The sequence below is a fragment of the Nerophis ophidion genome, linkage group LG17, assembly GCF_033978795.1.
Source record: "Nerophis ophidion isolate RoL-2023_Sa linkage group LG17, RoL_Noph_v1.0, whole genome shotgun sequence".
NCBI lineage: Eukaryota > Metazoa > Chordata > Actinopteri > Syngnathiformes > Syngnathidae > Nerophis > Nerophis ophidion.
The window spans coordinates 22,742,532-22,761,992 of NC_084627.1; the positions used below are offsets into that span (position 1 = coordinate 22,742,532).

General features: G+C 40.5%; 1 protein-coding gene across 1 annotated transcript in view; it reads right to left on the bottom strand.

Moving 5' to 3' along the window:
• The window catches only part of slc45a2 (solute carrier family 45 member 2), a 101,990-nt gene that overhangs the window by 43,418 nt on the left and 39,111 nt on the right, over positions 1–19,461 (bottom strand). Inside the window, exon 3 of the mRNA XM_061876586.1 lies at positions 5,913–6,265. Within this exon, the coding sequence (XP_061732570.1) occupies positions 5,913–6,265 (353 nt within the window). The remainder of the gene's footprint in view (positions 1–5,912; positions 6,266–19,461) is intronic.

Consider the following 19,461-nt stretch of genomic DNA (forward strand, 5'->3'; position numbering starts at 1 on the left):
GCACTGGCTTCCTGTGCACTTAAGATGTGACTTTAAGGTTTTACTACTTACGTATAAAATACTACACGGTCTAGCTCCATCCTATCTTGCCGATTGTATTGTACCATATGTCCCGGCAAGAAATCTGCGTTCAAAGGACTCCGGCTTGTTAGTGATTCCCAAAGCCCAAAAAAAGTCTGCGGGCTGTAGAGCTTTTTCATTTCGGGCTCCAGTACTCTGGAATGCCCTCCCGGTAACAGTTCGAGATGCCACCTCAGTAGAAGCATTTAAGTCTCACCTTAAAACTCATTTGTATACTCTAGCCTTTAAATAGACTCCCTTTTTAGACCAGTTGATCTGCCGTTTCTTTTCTTTTTCTTCTATGTCCCACTCTCCTTTGTGGAGGGAGTCCGGTCCGATCCGGTGGCCATGTACTGCTCGCCTGTGTATCGGCTGGGGACATCTCTGCGCTGCTGATCCGCCTCTGCTTGGGATGGTTTCCTGCTGGCTCCGCTGTGAACAGGACTCTCGCTGCTGTGTTGGATCCACTTTGGACTGGACTCTCGCGACTGTGTTGGATCCATTATGGATTGAACTTTCACAGTATCATGTTAGACCCGCTCGACATCCATTGCTTTCCTCCTCTCCAAGGTTCTCATAGTCATTATTGTCACCGATGTCCCACTGGGTGTGAGTTTTCCTTGCCCTTAAGTGGGCCTACCGAGGATGTCGTAGTGGTTTGTGCAGCCCTTTGAGACACTAGTGATTTAGGGCTATATAAGTAAACATTGATTGATTGATGTATATTCATTAAAACACCTTTAACATGTGAACAAAAAAGGCAATATATATATATATATATATATATATATATATATATATATATATATATATATATATATATACTGTATATATATATATATATATATATATATATATATATATATATATAAGGCACATTGAGACACAATAACTTAACAGCACCATTGGCTCAGTAGGCATTCAGTGATTGATTGATTGAAACTTGTATTAGTAGATTTCACAGTTCAGTGCATATTCCGTACAATTGACCACTAAATGGTAACACCCCAATAAGTTTTTCAACGTTAATCAATTACTTAATAAATGACCAAGTTGAGGTGATCTACCTCTTATATACATATACATACACACACATATCATATATACACACACACACATATCATACATATATATATATATATATATATGTATGATATATATATATATATATATATATATATATATATGTATGATATATATATATATATATATATATATATGTATGATACATATCATATATACACACACACACATATCATACATATATATATATATATATATGTATGTATGATATATATATATATATATATATATATATATGTATGATGTATATATATATATATATATATGTATGATATGTGTGTGTGTGTATATATGATATGTGTGTGTATGTATATGTATATAACAGGTAGATCACCTCAACTTGGTCATTTATTAAGTAATTGATTAACGTTGAAAAACTTATTGGGGTGTTACCATTTAGTGGTCAATTGTACGGAATATGCACTGAACTGTGAAATCTACTAATACAAGTTTCAATCAATCAATCACTGAATGCCTACTGAGCCAATGGTGCTGTTAAGTTATTGTGGCTCAATGTGCCTTAGTTTTTTTTTATTTTAATGTACTATTATTTAATATATAATATTGTTTTAGTTGCTTAAGAGATATTCCTGGCTCTGAATTTGCTCGTTGCTATTTTTATGTTTTTGTGCATTATTTGTTGCTGTAATCATCAGTTCCTCAGTACTTGAGTAGTTTTTTCACAACATACTTTTTACTTTTACTCAAGTAAATATTTTGGTGACTACTCCTTAATTTTACTTGAGTAATAAATCTCTAAAGTAACAGTACTCTTACTTGAGTACAATTTCTGGCTACTCTACCCACCTCTCCGTATATATGTTTTTTCGGCCGGTGCGACTCATACTCCGGAGCGACTTATAAACCGAAAATTACGGTATATGTTTTTTTCCTTCTTTATTATGCATTTTCGGCCGGTGCAACTCATAATCCAAAAAATATGGTATATACAAATATATAATATATCAGTATATATTATATGCTGCATATATAATATGTAACTATTACATATGTTATATATTATATTGCTACTTTGGTACTTTTTTTTCTACTTAATACTTGCATTATATTTCCCATCCTTGCCCTTTGCATCTTTCAAAACTGAGCTGCTGTGTGAAATAATTTCCCTTGTGGAACAATAAAGTTTGTCTTAGTTTAAGTGTAAGTTAAGTGTCCACAATATCATTAAACATACTTTAGAGTTACAAACCTTATATTCAAATGAGGGCGCACAGTACAGTGCAGGGGTGGTTTCAGTGCATCAAATGTTAAAGAACAAAATAATAAAGTATAGATTATAAAGCACAGAGCTCTCATATGACATTAATAATACTGTTATAAAATCAAGGCATCCTAACAGCCATTGCATAAAATGTGATATTCTCTACAAAGACCTTTGAAGGCCAGCTGAACAAAGACACTTGGAGTCAAATCAAAAGCTGTAAACTTCGAAGGTGTTGATGCCAAGTTGACATCGGCCAAACTTTAAAGCGCTCATAAAAATTCATCCATGCTCCAACTCTGGGGCGATGAATATTTGTATGACAAAATGGACAAACTGTGGTAGTATTTATTGACTTAGACTTAGACAAACTTTATTGATCCACAAAGGAAATAGTTGCACACATTAACTCAGTTACAACGGATGGAAAGGGTAAAGATGGAAAGGATAATGCAGGTATTGAGTAGACTAAAAATGTACCATAGTAGCAATTTAAAATATAACATATACTTAATATTTATATATATATATATATATATATATATATATATATATATATATATATATATATATATATATATACATACATACAGTATCTAATACAGTGGTTCTCAAATGGGGGTACGTGTACCCCTGGGGGTACTTGAAGGTATGCTAAGGGGTACGTGAGATTTTTTTAAAACATTCTAAAAATAGCAACAATTCAAAAATCCTTTATAAATATATTTATTGAATAATACTTCAACAAAATATGAATGTACGTAAGTTCATAAACTGTAAAAAAAATAAAAATACAACAATATTCAGTGTTGACAGCTAGATTTTTTGTGGACATGTTCCATAAATATTGATTTTAAAGATTTCTTGAAGAAATGTTTAGAATGAAGTTCATGAATCCAGATGGATCTCTATTACAATCCCCAAAGAGGGCACTTTAAGTTGATGATTACTCCTATGTGCAGAAATCTTTATTTATAATTGAATCACTTGTTTATTTTTCAAAAAGTTTTTAGTTATTTTTACATATTTTTTTCCAAATAGTTCAAGAAAGACCACTACAAATGAGCAATATTTTGCACTGTTATACAATTTAATAAATCAGAAACTGATGACATAGTGCTGTATTTTACTTCTTTATCTCGTTTTTTCGACCAAAAATGCTTTGCTCTGATTAGGGGGTACTTGAATTAAAAAAAAATGCACATCACTGACAAAAGGTTGAGAACCACTGATATACTACATACTGATATATTATATCATTATATTATATTTTTGTGTAATATATACAATATACACATAGTTTATTTAGCAACGTTTGCCTTAAAATTTGTGTCAAATATGCTTGAGAAATAAAGAAAAAACAGGAATGTGGCGAGGGAGGACTGTTGCTGCTAGGTGCACAGTCTAACTCCAATCTGGAGAAGACTTGGTTTAACAATCCAACACCAGATCCTGCATACACACAGCCAATTTGATTCAATTTAAAAATGATTTCACAAAGAGATCAGGGTATTTGCACCACTTCTCCAAAAAAGTTCCATTGGTTCTTAAAGTAAGAACACAACTGAATTTTCCCTGATTAATTATTACGGCCTCCAAATAATGGGTGAGTCAAAATTTTAATCCTACTTTGTAGGCTACATGGTAGAAAATGGAAGTGTTAATGTGTATTTTGTTACGTTATGGCTTGGTGTTGTTGGTTGTGAACCCATGATGCAGAGACGGGAGGCGAAGGGCAGGTGAAATGCATTCATTAAGAAAAATAGAGGAATAGTGCTGCAGGGAAAGGTGCAAAGAAAAGCAAATAGCACCGTGACCCAGAAGACAGGGCTTGCATTAAAAGCATCCTGATTGTGCTACCAGGAACAGGTGATGGAGCAAGTGCTCAGGCAACAAACAGAAGATGGAAACAAAAATAAGAGCGCTGGACAGGAAATAAAACCACGTACAAGAATCTAATAATAATTGTAATGAAAGATTGTGACATGTTTGTCGGGACTTGATCAAAAATAGGAGTGGAGAACAATCCGGCAGGCTTTTATTTTGAAAGTTTGCTTTTCACCTCCTGAGTCAGGGCAACACAGCAACGGCTATACCCTGACAACGAGGCGAAGAGGTTTTACGAAAAGTGAACAAACCAAAAATCACTCTGAAAGGAAGAAAATAAAAATATCAGTCTCCAACCATACTTAGCTGTCAGGCTTGCCACTGACGGTTTGTTCGTGTTTTAGTTTCTCCTCTGTGTGTTTAGTATTTCCTGTCCTTAGTTCCTGTCAGCACTCTTATTTTGGTTCAGCTTCCTGTTTGTCTGAGTGCTTTGTTTCCCCTCAGCTGTGGCTGATTGGCACCTGGCCAGACCTGATGTCAATCAGCCAGCTCCTATTTTACCTGCTTTGTTCCTCCAGTCAGTGCTAAATTATTGTATTGCATGTCGCTTCTGTATTGTCGTTCCTGGCGTTTCGTTGCAGCGTAGCGGTAAGCTATATTTGGTCGCGTTGTGTAGCTTACTGTTTTTTGTTCCCTGCTTCCAGTTTTTGTTTGTTCATAGCCTAGTTTGTTATCCGCCCACGTGCGTGCTTTTTGTTTTTACCCTTTGTTTGGTTTTGTACTAGTATTTTGTATTAAAACCATGTTTCCTTATTCGATGCCTGCCTTCTTCTCTGCATCTTGGGGTTTGTCAACAACAAACAGTGACACTTAGCGAGGAATATAACTATGAAATTTAACAATAACAAAAAAGAAAAACAGAAAAAAAATGGGCTATAAAACGTCTATGTTGTTTCTGATACAGAAAAATAGTTAATCAAAATTTGCTCAAAAATGGGGAAAAGAAGGAACTGCAATAACAAACTGAACTCATCAAGTTAAGATTAGAGCTGGCCCTTCGGTATTATACAGCAGCGGTGCCGCTGTAACACCGCATTCACCGCTAATACTCATACTTGCCAACCCTCCCGATTTTCCCGGGAGACACCGGAAGTTCAGTGCCCCTCCCGAAAATCTCCTGGCAACCATTCTCCCGAATTTATCCCGATTTCCACCCAGACAACAACATTGGGGGCGTGCCTTAAAGCCACTGCCTTCAGCGTCCCCAACAAGTTGTCGTCACGGCCGCTTTTCCTCCATACAAACTGCATGCCAGCCCAGTCACACATATAATATAAGCACCTTTTCAAACACATAAGTGAATTACTGAAGACGCCGCACCAATCCGCCTGTCGATCTCACGATCCACTCTTCCCTCACTCGTAAACAAGACTCCTAGGTACTTGAAGTCCTCCACTTGGAGTAGGGTCTCCTGCCCAACCCGAAGATGGCACTCCACGCTTTTCCGGGCGAGAACCATGGACTCGGACTTGGAGATACTGATTCTCAATCCGGTCGCTTCATACTCGACTGCGAACCGATCCAGTGAACCGATCCAAAGTTGTTCTATGTGGCTATAATTACTCAATCTTATATCAATAGTATCAATCAATCATATAGCCCTTAATCACAAGTGTCTCAAAGGACTGCAGAAGCCACAAAAACTAAGTAGATATGTTACCTCCTTGTCTGTCTGCTTGGCAGTAGAAGTCAGCGTGCTGGCCTCCTCAAGGGCAGAGAAGGACCTCTGCCGGATGTCGGGGACCACAGACGAAGGAGCTTCTTTGGACAGCGTTCCGTAGCCGTTGTGTTGGGACCCGAGCTGACGAAGGGCGCTGAAAGCCGAAGGGCCGTGGTCATCGGCGGGAGGCAGCGGTTGCTCGGGAATACTGAAGAGGTGCACGGTGAGGAAGACGGTCCAGGTTAGTGCAGAAAAGAAGAAGATGACCTGGAACTCGCTGCCCAGCATCTGACCCAGTGCGGAATGACCCCAGTCCATCGCTCCCACTAGGTAGCCAAATGCTCCGCCCAGACCTGGAACATAACAGGATGTTTTTTTTTTATATAATCAATACTGACTAGATTGCTGTGCATCTCACACCTGGAATGAAATACCAAATACAATACGTGAACTCCAGAACCCTGACCTCTTTCACCATACATCTCAAACAGCAAACGTATGTATTTGTTGAGTATTAGCCACCTATTGGAAAAATTGTGTGTGAATTATCAAAAAACTTTCAGCTCTCTTTTATTTCATTGAGTAGTTGAGAGCTGTCCTTGTTCGACCAAGCAAGGTCTTGGAAGATTCCGCTGTGTACGTTGGAATGACACAGGAGGGGTTATCCATTGTCCTCAAAGACCTAACAAAGCTGAATCCAGGACGGGCCCACGCCCGAGGCATCATCTTCTTTTGTCTTCAATGTGACCGAAAACAATGACTGTTTTGACATGTGTTGTTGCGTAAACATTGAATATCTAAATAAAAGAGGAGACGTAAACCCTTTTCGTCAGAGCTTGGTGCAGGAACTGTGTGAGGTGTACAGAGGCCATGTCTCTCCTCAGATCTGAGTCCATTTTTAACGCTGTCTCTGTTTGATTCCTTGCCTTATTGTCTTGTTTAATAGATGTCAACACTGTTTGAACCTGACACCACCTGTTGGGGTACCTTTTACTACCTTGACCTTTTCAGACTAATTGTTCAAAACCAGTGGTTCTTAACCTTGTAGGAGGTACCAAACCTAAATGGCAAATGGAAATGGGTTGTACTTGTATAGCGCTTTTCTACCTTCAAGGTACTCAAAGCGCTTTGACATTACTTCCACATTTACCCATTCACACACACATTCACACACTGATGGAGGGAGCTGTCATGCCAGGCGCTAACCAGCACCCATCAGGAGCAAGGGGGAAGTGTCTTGCTCAAGGACACAACGGCTGGACGAGGTTGGTACTAGGTGGGGATTGAACCAGGGACCCTCGGGCCACTCTCCCACTGCGCCATGCCGTCCTCACCAGTTTCATATCACTGAACCCTTCTTCAGTGAAAAATACATTTATTTATTTTTTCAAATTGAAGACAATGTTATATGTTTTTTTTTTACTGGAGCACAAAATGAACCGTGCATGAACATCACCTTGTTCAAAGAACAAAACCAACACAGTGCATGAACTCACAACAAATTACACACCTGCAAACCAGTGTGACTTCTGCTGTTGCCGTATCCATAATACAGAACTTTTTATTTACACACGTGAGCACGTTTTTCTTTGTTAAAGTCTGATTTATTTCCAAATAAATCATTTGTTCTTACCTTCACGGTGTGGCCGAAGCTCGTCTGCAATCCTGGGAGAACGAACTCCGCACCACGATGCGACCCGGTCGTTACATAAACTCTGTACTCTGTATTGGGTGATCAATTAATCAGTCAGGGGTTGGAGCAGTAACTGTCATGATCCGTGGTCCTGATCATGTTTTTGTTATGTTCTGTTAGTTTTGGACTCTTTTAGTTCCTGTTTGACACCTAAATGCTAGTGGTAAATGGGTTGTACTTTTATAGCGCTTTTCTACCTTCAAGGTACTCAAAGCGCTTTGACGCTACTTCTCCCGTCCAAAGGCAAAACCTAGTAACTCACTTCTAGCTGATTTTGAGAAAACAAAGGAAAACCAATCTATCTTGATGCTGTCTTACAAAGATCTACAAAGTCATCAAACGTATAGATGTTTTCTTGAGCTTTCTTTTTCTTGCCGATTGAGCCATGGATTGAATCTGCTCTCATGAACGTGTGCCCTTTCTCCAGATATTTTATCACAATCTCGGATGGGCCCCAATCTGCATTTGCACATTGGGCAAGAGCCGTGTACAGCGTCCAGTTTTTATTTTGACCTCCATAGTTATCTGCCCAAAAGAGTATGCAAGGGGAAGAATCAAGAACAACACATTTAATGAAGGTGCTTGCAACGTCCTGGGCCAATCTTCCAAATATCCCCTCGTGCCATAATATCACATAATCAGGTTAACCGTAGGCCCCCATTTGTGCAAATGTCTCATTAAAGACAATAAGGCGACTGACAAAGAAGCTCAGATTAGTCCCTTGAGATACTAGGTTTTTCTGTTGTATCTACGCGGTTATGTGTTAGTTGCTAGGTCCTGCCATGCGCGTAAAAGCTTACTTACGGAACAAATTACAATATCGCATACACTAATGTAAAGCATATCACCTAGGAACTCCAAAATTATTATCAGCTCAGTTTTGACCAAAATTGAGTTACTGGGTTTTGCCTTTGGACAGGAGACTTCCACATTCACCCATTCAAGCACACATTCACACACTGATGGAGGGAGCTGCCATGCAAGGCGCTAACCAGCACCCATCAGGAGCAAGGGTGAAGTGTCTTGCTCAGGACACAACGGACGTGACGAGGTTGGTACTAGGTGGGGATTGAACCAGGGACCCTCGGTTTGCGCACGGCCACCCTCCCAACTGCGCCACGCCGTCCCACCTGAGTTTGGTTTGGTTGCCACGGCTACTTAGGATTTTCAACTGCCGCTGGTGTTCGGTACGCTCACCTGGCTCTAATCAAGAGACATTATTTAAGCCTGCCTTTGCCAGTCAGTCATCCTGGCGTCATTGTTTGCCTCATGCCTTGCCAAATAAGTCTTGCTAGTTTCATGCCACAGTTCCCTATGTGTTCCAGGCCATAGTTTATGCTAAGTCTTTGCTTCATGCTAAGTGTTTGCTTCATGCTCTCGTCATGTCTCTTGTCTTCTAGTCCATGCTAAGTATTTAGCTTCAAGTGCGATTGGTACCTTGTTCCTTCGCCTTGTTTTCCGTTTTTTGTACCTCTTTGAGTTTTGTTCAAGATTAAATCATGTTCCTACCTGCAAGTCCTGTCCGGAGTGATCTGTTTGTGATTGCGCAGTACAGTACAAATTCCGTACAATTGACCACAAATTGGTAACACCCGAATAAGTTTTTAAACTTGTTTAAGTCGGGGTCCACGTAAATCAATTCATGGTAATGAATTGATTAACGTGGACATGATATCAAACGAGACAGCACAACTCTTTAAGGTTTACATACAGGAAAAATAACATTTATATCATGTGCTGTCATCTGTGTCAGTAAAAAAATTCACATTTAAGCCTACAAAAATTCCCCTTCCAACTAAAAAAAAAAATGTTGCGGTAAGTTGTGTGACGCTTGTGTGGCATTGTAATGCCGGATTGGTTCTTCCGGGGATGCGTCGAAGCGATGAACACAACAAGGTAAGTTATAAATGGATTTATTAAATAATAAAAGGCTAGGAACAAAAACACTGCTGTAAAGAGAAGGCAAACCAAAAACAGAAAAACAATTCCTCAGCATGTGAGCTGGAATAAACAAATGGCTTAGCGTAAAAGCTAGCGAGAATATACATACAAAGATGAAGGTCGAGAGTCGTCACTGTTGCGCGTGGGCAAATTAGGATCCGAGGAAGACTGAACAGAAAAGGCTGGCTTATAAAGGAGGGTGATTAGCTGAAGCAGGTGTGCGGTACGAGTGTAGCAGGTGAACTAATGAGTAACCAGAGTGATGGGCAAAACAGGAAATAAACGGGTCAGACTGAGAATGAAACAAAAATGGAAATAACAAACATGTGAAGATCTGAGCAGCAGATCGCAACAGTATTCCCCCCCAACAAAAGACAGATACCAGATGTCTCAAAAACACAAACAAAAACTTGAACCCCCTCCCCAAAACCAGAAAGTCCACAAACGAAGGGAGGGCGGAGGGAGGCCACGGTGGAGGGTCGCCAGATCGCATGTCCCCGAATCCACCGAGGACACATCATGTGGCGGCGGCGGGTGGAACGCTGCTGCCGAACAAGTTTTGGCGGGCGACCTCGAAAAGGCCACATTAGTGGCCGCCTCGCAGGATGAGGTGCCCGGCGAGGCGGACGACCCGGGCACGGCCACATCCGTGGCCGACATGGAGGAGGGAGTGTCTGGCGAGGAGGATGACCTCGCAGAGGCCACGCCCGTGGTCGACGTGGTGGACGACGCCTCAGCACCGAAATCCCAGCAGGCTTGGAAGCAGCAGACGAGGGTGCGGGGACTGCAGCCAAAGCAGGCCCGAGTGCAGCTGGCGAGGATGATGCGGGTGCTGCAGCCGCAGGAGTCGTCGGAGGCGGCCTGGGAGCCGCAGGAGTCGTCGGAGGCGGCCTGGGAGCCGCAGGAGTCGTCGGAGGCGGCCTGGGAGCCGCAGGAGTCGTCGGAGGCGGCCTGGGAGCCGCAGGAGTCGTCGGAGGCGGCCTGGGAGCCGCAGGAGTCGTCGGAGGCGGCCTGGGAGCCGCAGGAGTCGTGACTGGTGTGAGCTCCAGCCTCATCGTCGGCAGTGCTTGGCGGCGTGGAGCTGGTACCGGCGCTTGTCGAGGAGCTGGCACTGGAGTGGGCTCCAGCCCTGTCGACACAGGTGAAGGTTCCAGCCCCGTCGTCGACGCTGGTGTGGGCTCCAGCCCCGTCGTCGACGCTGGTGTGGGCTCCAGCCCCGTCGTCGGCGGTGCTTGGCGGCGCGGAGCTGGTACCGGCGCTTGGCGGCGTGGAGCTGGTACCGGCGCTTGGCGGCGTGGAGCTGGTACTGGAGTAGGCTCCAGCTCTGGAGCTGGTACTGGAGTGGGCTCCAGGCTAAAGTCTGTAACTGGTATGAGAACCAGTTCTGGGTCGGAGGCTGGTGTGAGAACCAGGTGGGAGTCTAGTGCTGGCTTGAGAACCAGGCTAGAAACATTTTCTGGTGTGAAAACCAGGCGAGAGTCTAATTCTGGCTTGAAAACCAGGCGAGAGTCATGTGCTGGTGTGAGAACCAGACTGGGAGCAGTGCAGAACACCGGTGGTGGAGGACGTGCTGGAGGTAATGACCTCGCGAGTCCGAACACCGGTGGAGGAGGTCTACAAGGCCGTTGAGACTTGGCCGGGGGAAAAACAGGTGGAGGAGGTCTACAAGGCCGTTGAGATTTGGCCGGGGGAAAATCAGGTAGAGGAGGTCTACAAGGCCGTTGAGACTTGGCCGGGGGAAAAACAGGTGGAGGAGGTCTACAAGGCCGTTGAGACTTGGCCAGGGGAAAAACAGGTGGAGGAGGTCTACAAGGCCGTTGAGATTTGGCCGGGGGAAAAACAGGTGGAGGAGGTCTACATGGTGGCTGTGGTTTAGAGGGTAGTATCTGTGCTACCTCCGTAGCACAGCTATAGGTCATAGCCCCTTCCTCCAGACGGGGATCCCAGACCCGTTCCCTATGGTCAGGGACTGACCTTAAGGGAGGGTGGTGGGAGGCTTGGAGGCGGGCCGACTCCTCCCCTTTAATTTGTCCAGAATTTCCTTTAGAAAAGGGAGGAAACACCTTGGACTTGGCCGAAGAATGAGGTTTTAAAGGAGGTGTAGGAGAAAAACTAGGTGACTGAGGTTGACTAGAATAATAAGAAAAAATATCCTGATAATTCTGTATCTTGTCATGAATGTTATTGATATTCAAAAAAGGTTGGGAATGAGAATTACTGTCCACAATATAAAAATCTTCTGAAAAAATGTCATCAACAGAGGCCGGTGTTGCGTCACCGGTGGGCGTTCCCCAATTGACGTCATCGCTTGTGTCAGAAAAAGTGTCATGGCAGCTTAAGGAATGATTTGAAAAAAAACAAGCAGGATTACCGGTAATGACGGGTGAATCCTGGACGGGGTGAAACTTGCTGTGTCCATGGGGAGGAATAAGTGGTGCTGGAACATTACTGCCGTGCGGGGGACCTCTCCACTGGACCCCCCGCCTCTTCGGGGCAGCGCGAACGGCTTCGGAGGGGACTTCAGGCCCACAGTCAAGTCTTTCCTGCTCCCAAGCCACGAGCTCCAACCACAAACCCAAGTCGAAGGGTTCCTCCCGTGGTTTCGACGCGGAAAAACATTTTGATGCTCGGATCCTACTGTGACGCTTGTGTGGCATTGTAATGCCGGATTGGTTCTTCCGGGGATGCGTCGAAGCGATGAACACAACAAGGTAAGTTATAAATGGATTTATTAAATAATAAAAGGCTAGGAACAAAAACACTGCTGTAAAGAGAAGGCAAACCAAAAACAGAAAAACAATTCCTCAGCATGTGAGCTGGAATAAACAAATGGCTTAGCGTAAAAGCTAGCGAGAATATACATACAAAGATGAAGGTCGAGAGTCGTCACTGTTGCGCGTGGGCAAATTAGGATCCGAGGAAGACTGAACAGAAAAGGCTGGCTTATAAAGGAGGGTGATTAGCTGAAGCAGGTGTGCGGTACGAGTGTAGCAGGTGAACTAATGAGTAACCAGAGTGATGGGCAAAACAGGAAATAAACGGGTCAGACTGAGAATGAAACAAAAATGGAAATAACAAACATGTGAAGATCTGAGCAGCAGATCGCAACAAGTTGTAGATGTTTTTTATTTTGACATTACATTACAGTAACTTTATGCTAACATTAGCCCTTTTAGAACATAAGTGACTGTAAAATGTCTGTCTTTTGTGGTACATTCTGTAGTAGAGTCTGTCATGCACACACACCCATACACTTGCACACACATGCTATGATTGTAGTGCAAATACTAAGAATAGCTATTGAATGAAGTTACCCACCAATGAAAACTTACCTACTCAAGTATTTATTTGGATGGCTACGTTTTTCTTTTACTTGAGTCATATTACCAAGACTGCGTTAAAGGGGAACTGCAATTTTTTGGGAGTTTTGTCTTTTCGTTCACAATCATTATTAAAGACATGACTACAGATGGATTTTTTTTATGAATCCTAACTTGTAAACAAAAGTCAATAAAAGTCTGCTTACAGCTGAGCCAATGGGAGCTCCTCTATTTTCACCCTTAGAATCCAATCAATAACCATTCAAAAACTTCCAACAATACTCTATTTACATTTCGGGATTTGAATATTAACCAAGTATTTGTGATATTGTTATTATAAGCGCTAATGCTGACAAACTATTCATAGCGACGTCGTGATCACTACCGCGTGTCCCTATGTTTACATCATTGCTTTCTCGTTTTCTTGCTCCCTGGAAATTTTTGTGGATCATAAATCATGCCTCTCACCTGGACTGAAAAAGCCTTAGAAGGTATTCCAACAAGTTAGTACACTTAGACAGCCATTTAGGACTCAGAAATGGCCAAAACGTCAGGAATAGATGCTTGTTCCGTTTTTTCATGAGGATTATAAGACGTTCTTCACCTAAATGGGAATATATGTACATTTTAGCAGTCAGCGTCTTAATAACAGCAGATATTGTACAGTAAGTGATGTCTTCTTATTGTTAGCTGTCATAAAATCTACAGTGAGTAATAATCACTAATGAAGAAAAAAAAGACGTTCTTCCTAATGCTAAAAATAACCAAAATTTGTAAATATTAAATATTTTAAATGTTACTACATTACATATCTACTTACATCATGTATATAAAACCTCAAAGGAGATGTTTCGAGGGTTTTTTAAGGGTTTTATTGGCGGAATTGCAAGCGTTCTAAAGGCTCCAATGTAAGCAAACTTTTGATTGCATTTATTTAATATTGAGAATGCAAAAAAAAATAAAACATCCATCGTTATGTTTCTCACAAGGATTGTGCATGATAGGTACAATTTCCCAAAGAAGCAAATTCCCCCTAAAATGTAAGGGTGGCCCAGGTATACAGTTGTTGTTTTTTTTAAATCAGTAAAAAGATTATTTAAAAATATGCAATATGAACTAAGAGTTGACAAAATTATATCATTAGTGCACAAATCTACTCTTTACGTTACTTTAAGGTGAGATACCTATAGTTCGCCCAGGCCCAATACATCCTGACGTCAGACCTCACACATTTCTAAGCGTGTGCCCTGCATTTTACACTTTTAAGTTTGACTCGGCATATCTCTTTGCTCTTCAGTGTTGCAGAACTTCTTCAATTGCAGCACAGCTGAATAGAATCATCACATTGAAATCTTCAATGAGAGCGAGAGAAAAAACGATCGGTTTACTGTCGACAGGCTTTCAGGCAATAATGTGAAGAGGACCACAACAAAATCAAACTGTGTCCATGGAAAACAGAGAATCTGTCTACTTTTTAAAAAGGGAACCAGCAACCACACAGTACGTTCAAGTAAGGATGTGCATATGGTTCAGGGAGGATTACATTCTATGTAAAAAAAACTGCAACATTAACCCTTGTGTAATGTTCATATTGTTGTTACCCAGACAGCGTTTGTGGGTCTGATGGACCACAAAATGCAACGGGTCCATCAGACCCACAAACGTTGGCTGAGTAACAATATGAAAATTTCTCTGCCAGTTTCTTCTTTTGTGTTCCTGCACCTGCGGTTCCCACACAAGGTTGCAACATGGTTTGTCAACACTGTCTGCTCACATTTTCTCGCACAATTGACCCTCTGATGTTCTGCGTACCTACAGTCTGTCCTCCTCCAGTCTAGGCCTGCTGTGTGTGTGTGTGTGTGTGTGTGTGTGTGTGTGTGTGTGTGTGTGTGTGTGTGTGTGTGTGTGTGTGTGTGTGTGTGTGTGAACATAAATTTCCACACTTCTAATGGTGCCGGGTCCAGTGGACCCAGACATCTTATATGTAATAGAAATGTATAGGGGGGGGTGTATGGTGTTTGGTCATTAAATAAGTATTCTGATATATGTTCCTCACAGAAAATGAGCCTAAGTCAGTGAGTCTCAGTTTGAAAAATGAATTAATTGTATAACTTTTCTTTTAATAACAAATGAAAACGGGTCCCACAGACCCTAACACCACACAAGGGTTAAGAAATCTGTTTTAGCTTTTCGGCAGCTAAAAAGGGGGCTTTATTTCTCAAAGTACAAGCAGACAAGCAAGATATAATAATATAATTTACACATCTCCCCTTACACTGTAATTTATGCAAAATTACACAGAAGTAAATCCAGCAAATAAACAGTTTTTTTAACTGTATTTTACAGTACACATTAGGGCTGCAAACCTTTGGGTGTCCCACGATTCGATTCAATATCGATTCCTGGGGTCGCGATTTTATTATATATCGATTTTTTCGATTCAACACAATTCTCGATTAAAAACGATATTTTTCCGATTCAAAAGGACTCTGTATTAATCAATACATAGGATTTCAGCAGGATCCACCCCAGTATGCTGACATGCTAGCAGAGTAGTATATTTAAAAAAAAAAAAAGCTTTTATAATTAGAAAGGACAATGTTTTATCAACTGATTGCAACAATGTAAATTTGTTTTAACTATTAAACAAACCAAAAATATGACTTATTGTACACAAGTAAATTTACTGTTGGTCTAGAGCAGGGATATTAAACAAAGTTTGTATGGGTGCCACATTTACAAAAAGTTCAGTACCTATTAAAAATGTTTTTAAATAAATAAATGTAGCACCCCTACTGTAGGATAGCAGGTTAGTACAACAATTAAGATTACTAGGTTCTTTGCCGTATAATTGAGAGACTCGAAATAAGACGTTTTGTACTTAGTGGACCACAGAACTGCTGCTGGCAAATTTATTGCACAATAACAAACAACAACACATGAACAGTGTGCTTTTTGTATTGAAAATACCCCAAAAATAAAATAAAAATAGAGCTCTGTTTCAAAAATCAAAATAGGAAAAAATTGAAGAAATGTCCCTTTTAAATTTGATTTCTACCCGGGTAGTACTGAATTGAACACTCTTTATATCCCTTTGTTGGGAATCCTTAGTTCTTTTGTAATCCGTTATTCCATATCGATTCGGTTCGATACTTGCGACTCTGATGGTAGATCAGTTCAGTAATAGGTCACTGCAGAGTGTGGAGACCGATGTAGCTGGCCACACCACATCCAAACGCTCCCTCTCCGCAGACTCTCACTCACTGGGACTGGCTCGCCATCAAACTCAAGTCCAGCTTGGAACCAGACTTCAGGATCACACAAAAAACCAATCTGTACATAGCAATACAGAATGTAATCAATTAGAATACTCTTTTTACTCTTAGTCCTCTTCCATATGGTACCATATTAACTTCAATTTTAAATCAATAAACACAGTTACTCATACATATGAATACTGGTCGGTTCACACTGTACTCCATATAAGTCTGTAAGACTTTAACAGCAGCATCAAATCATGAAAACTATAGTAGCTTCACTTCTTACTTAAGAATTCAATGAATGAAATGAGTTACATCCATTTAAGGATTTTTACCTTTATATCTTTAAATTACGAACCGTGAAATATAACTTTTTAAACCATCACATAATAAAACAAATGATTATTTAACTGAAATCATATTTTGGTCATCATGTATTATAATGAGTATCATTTTAACTGCATCAATTGAATAAATGAGATGTATCAACAGTTCCCCTTTGAGCAGCATGACAAGGCTGTTTTAGCAGAATTGGAATGAATGCAGCTCCTCTGCTCACTGCATGAGGCTGAACACAGTTACATTAAATAAACCTCTCTTTTACACAAAACAAAAATACAATAAAGTTATTCAACTGCAACATGCTAACATGTCACAAGGCATTATCTCAAGACATCATATTACTCCAATTGGTTTTGTACATCTTAATTATGTGTCTTGTTATCAGATTCCTCTCTTTAGCATTAACAGTGTGGCTAGGCTAACAGGTTTGCTAACAGCAATGTACTGTAGGCCTCACTCACAAATCACCACTTACTGGAGTTCTCAGCAGCACAAAGCACAGCAATCCAACGCCCACTGAAACCCGGCTATCTTATGCTGCTTTTCCAACACTCGGTCACAGAAGTAACAAGTATTTTTAACTTTTAAACTTTGTCTTTGAAATACAATGATGACTCGTGTCTTCACTCGGTGACGTTCAGTGAAGAAGTGATTTTGACACATCATAAATTAACATTTTAAGTGACCAAAGTGACTAAGTGACTTTTGGCACACCATAAATTAGAAATAAATAATAGGAGAATATATTAGTGACACTATATTTCCATATGGGTTACATAAAGAATTGATTAAATTAAATATATTAAAAAAATGTCTAATTCTCTTATTTTGTATATTCCACAGAACCTGCATCCACTACAGTGTACATTTGATTTTGGTCTATTTATTTTGTCAAAGTTACAGAAGCTCTACTGTTTTTAAGAATCTGCGACAAAAATGTGAGTTTCTCACAAGTCTTTTGAACTGAACTTGCAGGCCACCAGCTGAATAGCCCAAATGATGAATAACAGAGAACGTAAAAGGAAACCTTGAGGAAAACAGAGTATTATTAAAGATACACAAATCCAGGGTTTCCCTTAATGTAAAAAAATGTGGCACACCGTCCGGCAAAATCATCGTCGCCACAGCTTGAAAATAAGTTGTTTTTGGTATTTTTACGAGAAACCAAATTAGAGTAATTTAATGCATGCCCAGAAGAAGTCAAACAAAGTTGGACGCTATTTTTACTTTTATTACCAATCTTATAACAACCGGCTCAATTCCAACAGAAAGTTCAGTACCTATTAAAAAAAAAATAGAAATAAATAAATAATTAATTAAATTAAATATATAAAAAAAATGTCTTAGTCTCTTATTTTGTATATTCCACAGAACCTGCATCCACTACAGTGCACATTTGATTTTGGTCTATTTATTTTGTCAGAGTTGAGAAAAACAGAGTATTATTAAAGAAGTTGAACAAATACCTTAGTTACACAAATCCAGGGTTTCCCTTGCAAGCTTGCCCTAGGACACAACGGCAGTGACTAGGATGGCGGAAGCGGGGATCGAACCTGTAACAATAAAATTACTGGCATCGCCACTCTACCAGCCGAGCTATAAAGGTTGATCAAAATCTTTTTTTAAGCTCCTGTGCATGCGTCTTGGTTATTTCACGGATGCGTAACAAATCCTTCTCATTCTACGCCAATCTCCTTCAAGGTACAGATGGCGTGTTTCGAATCATGGGAAAAATGAACATAAAATCAAAACCACACAAATATAAAACGTAACCAGCAGGTTGTAACAGTATGAATAGAATTATATAGCCCATTATTTGAGCATTATTGACTAGTAATGCACTGAAAATTTGGAGTCCATAAAAAGACTTTGATCAACCTGTATAGCTCGGCTGGTAGAGTGTCGATGCCAGCAACTTGAGGGTTCCAGGTTCGATCCCCGCTTCCGCCATCCTAGTCACTGGTGTTGCGTCCTTGGGCAAGACACTTTACCCACCTGCTCCCAGTGCCACCCACACTGGTTTTAAATGTAACTTAGATATTGGATTTCACTATATAAAGCGCTTTGAGTCACTAGAGAAAAAGTGCTACATAAATATAATTCACTAATTCACACACACTAATCGAAAAAAGAGCTGCTGATACCGGATGGTGTGATGAAGTAAACAAGACGCAGGCGATTGTTGGGAGTGCAGTCAGCTTGTCTTCCAAGTGGACACAACTTCAATACATCCCACATACACACGCAGAAAACGATCTGAAAAAAAGTGTAAATATTAATAAGACAGTCTAACTAAATCAGCAGAGCGAAGTAAGTGTGACGTCATGCTCGCTTTTCGTCGGGGACATTGAGGGACAGAAATAAAGTCTCTAAACTGGTGTACAGACTATAAAAAAAAGACAAAAATTACAAAATGCCTCAACAAAGTACATAGTACAATCAGCAGCAACAATTGAAGACATAGCAAAACGATATAATACACAAGTATATGTTAATGCTAGTAATAAAAAATTCACACAGATTTGTTTTTAAATGTATTTAAACCTTCATTATGCCAATTTTACAATGTCATCCTGACCACGCCCCTAACCACACCCTTAAACCATTAGTATATTTAGCCATCAGGAGGAAACCTTGAAATTACATTGCTAAAAAAAAAGCCTGCCAAAAAGTAAAGGACTTAATGGTCTCAAATACCTAGGAGTCTTGTTCACGAGTGAGGGAAGAGTGGATCGTGCTGTATTTTACTTCTTTGTCTCTTTTTTTCAACCAAAAATGCTTTGCTCTGATTAGGGGGTAGTTGAATAACGGTCCATAATAACTACCAGTTAGTTCCAACACTGGTAGTAACATACTACATTTATTTATATTGGTAATTTTTGGATACATTGCACTTGTCAGAGTAGTTTTAATGCTAAATACTTCTTACTTTTACTTAAGTATTTGTGCAGAACAAACGCTGCTTTTACTCTATTACCAACGTGTCCGGGGTT